Source organism: Engraulis encrasicolus, chromosome 12 (assembly GCF_034702125.1).
Source record: "Engraulis encrasicolus isolate BLACKSEA-1 chromosome 12, IST_EnEncr_1.0, whole genome shotgun sequence".
Classification (NCBI taxonomy): Eukaryota; Metazoa; Chordata; class Actinopteri; order Clupeiformes; family Engraulidae; genus Engraulis; species Engraulis encrasicolus.
Window position 1 is genome coordinate 38786628 of NC_085868.1, and position 2500 is coordinate 38789127.

General features: G+C 43.5%; 1 protein-coding gene across 6 annotated transcripts in view; it reads right to left on the reverse strand.

The window, feature by feature from the left end:
• Positions 1–2500, reverse strand: part of mcf2la (mcf.2 cell line derived transforming sequence-like a) — a 110378-nt gene that overhangs the window by 33107 nt on the left and 74771 nt on the right. For all 6 annotated transcript variants that reach the window (XM_063212151.1, XM_063212147.1, XM_063212146.1 and 3 more), the window contains exons 7-8: positions 2357–2500; positions 168–292 (exon numbers count right to left, since the gene is read on the reverse strand). The exon at positions 2357–2500 is cut by the window's right edge and continues 6 nt beyond it. In XM_063212151.1, the coding sequence (XP_063068221.1) occupies positions 168–292; positions 2357–2500 (269 nt within the window). The remainder of the gene's footprint in view (positions 1–167; positions 293–2356) is intronic.

Below are 2500 nucleotides of genomic sequence, written 5' to 3' on the forward strand. Positions count from 1 at the left end.
GAGAGAGAGAGAGAGAGAGAGAGAGAGAGAGAGAGAGAGAGAGAGAGAGAGAGAGAGCGAGAGAGAGGGAGAGGGAGAGGGAGAGAGAGAGAGAGGGAGGGAGAGAGAGAGAGTGGAAGAGAGAGAGTGTTCATTGTGTGTGTTGGATGTACATGTGCAAATCTCACCTCTGTACAGTGGCAAGGTTCTCCATCTCATCCTGGTTCATGGTGTAGTCGGCATCTTTGACCAGCGGCTCATTGATGCTCTCTAGCAGACGACCACCCTGACACAGCGCGATCTTCAGGTCCTCCTGAGAGAGGGAGAGAGAGAGAGAGTGGGAGAGAGAGAGAGAGACAGAGAGAGAGGAGGGGGGTGAATGAGTGAGAGGGAGAGAGTGAGTGAGTGAGTGAGAGTGGGGGAAAGAGAGCCTTGAAGGTGATATATGTAAACCACTTACGGCAAGAAATAAAATGGCCCTGATATGTCAAAAGCTATTAAGGGAACATAAACTTGAAATACTGTTTTATCAACAGCAGTAAAGCCAGAACATATGCATTTTAAAGCATAATTCTTTAGTCTGAAAACATGTCATACATATGTCTATATAGCATCATGCAGAGTTATGAATGCATACCCAGTAGGTAGTATTACTACTTATAGAAAGCACTACGTACAAACAGTAAAGACCAACAGCAAAATATCCCAAATAACGCTTATACAAAGCTGCATGTGTGTGTGTGTGTGTGTGTCAGTTGTCTAGTTAACACATCATACCACATAACACAGGGCTATTCAATTAGAATTTCAGTTGGGCCACATTTCAAGACCAAAATATTAAGTTGGGCCGCACATTTTCAGCCATCACTAACAAACGGTAGGCCTAAAGCAATTTTTCAAGCACTTTAAAGGTTCTAACTTTAAACTTAACAACATTGAATTTTTAATGCACAAGACAAGCAAGAGATTCACAAGAAAATCACAGAAGGGATTCACAAGAAAGTGTTGTACAGCAGTATCCAAACTGCAATGTATATTGCTACAGCTGGGGGCCACATGTGGGCCGTGTCTGGGCCGCATGTGGCCCTCGGGCCTCCAATTGAATAGGGCTGACATAACACATATAAAATATTCTGCCTTATCTTTTATATTATTAACACAGAGGACTTGACTTGAATGGACTTGAGTCTTGGGTATTGAGTCCTTTTAGCTGCTGTGAGGATAGTGAAGGTTGTTTGTAGCCTACTTGGAAGAGCCTTCTAGAACTTCATGACCTACCTTCATCCTGTCCTAGAGGTCAGAGTGGTAAATTGACCTTGGATTCAGAGTTTTTAAGGCTGATGTGAAGGTGACTACATTGGAGCCTATTTCTAGGCTAGGAGTTTATGGCCTACCTTCTAGCATGGTAAGCCTATAAAGAGAAGGGTAGTCAAGTCAAGTCAAGTCAACTTTATTTATATAGCGCATTTCATACACATGTGCAACTCAATGTGCTTTACAAATACAAAGAGCCTTTAAAAGTATTTAAAGGCCGAAGAAGATTTCAAACAAAGAAGGGTAGTGGGTAGAACCAGCTGTTTGCATTCCGAAGGAACATAAATAGTCAGCATAGCCATGTCATCACCATGCTAAGCCCATACGAATGACTGGCCAAAATAAAAAAAATAAAAAATAAAAATAATAATTTGCTTCGACTGGCTAAATTCATATGTATGCGTCCCAGGCGTTAGGAGTGTATGACCTACCCTCATCATGTTCTTCTTGGTGGTGTGCACTGAGCTTTTTAACTGATATGAGGATAACAGCAGCCACTAAATTGGAGGCTGCTTTATGAGTTTGCCTGAATGACATACGTTTAACCCGTAAATCTCGACAGGCCGTGGATTCGTGTTCGACTTATAATGGGTAAGGAGAGTTTTACAGCACTCTGCGAAGAAACCCACAGACTCAAGTGGCTTATTGCTCATGTAACTCTGCTGCACTGAATCACTGACAGTATTTCTTTAAAAAGTGCTGTAAAAACAATTGAGGCAGTGGTTGGTTACCGCAGCAACGTTCAACACGCTGCCAGACACAAACTGTGCTACAAAAACTCAGCGAGGTGAGGTGCTTACAGGAATGAATGTCTTTGCAATCACACTGACACGCCAAGATGTGCTCTTCCTGCAGTCTCCCTACCCCAACTACAACAGATTCTTGTTATCAACTTAGACACAAGCGTTTAACTTAAGGTCTTTGCACACCAACCGCGTCCGGTTTGCAAAGACCTTTAGCCTTAGCGTTTAACTCTTAGTTTTGAATGGTGTGTGTTTACACCCGATTTACTACAGCTATCAGCCAATCACAATCAAGACCCAGATCGAAGGGTGTTAGATACCTTCATCTTGTCCTTCTTGGTGGTGTGTGTGCTGAGCAGATTGGCGGTGGCCTGCACGTCATTGGGCAGTTCCGTCTCGGCCAGCTCCGTGCCGAATGACTGCAGCGTCTGGGCTGTCTTCTTCACCATTAGCGCAAAGCCCTC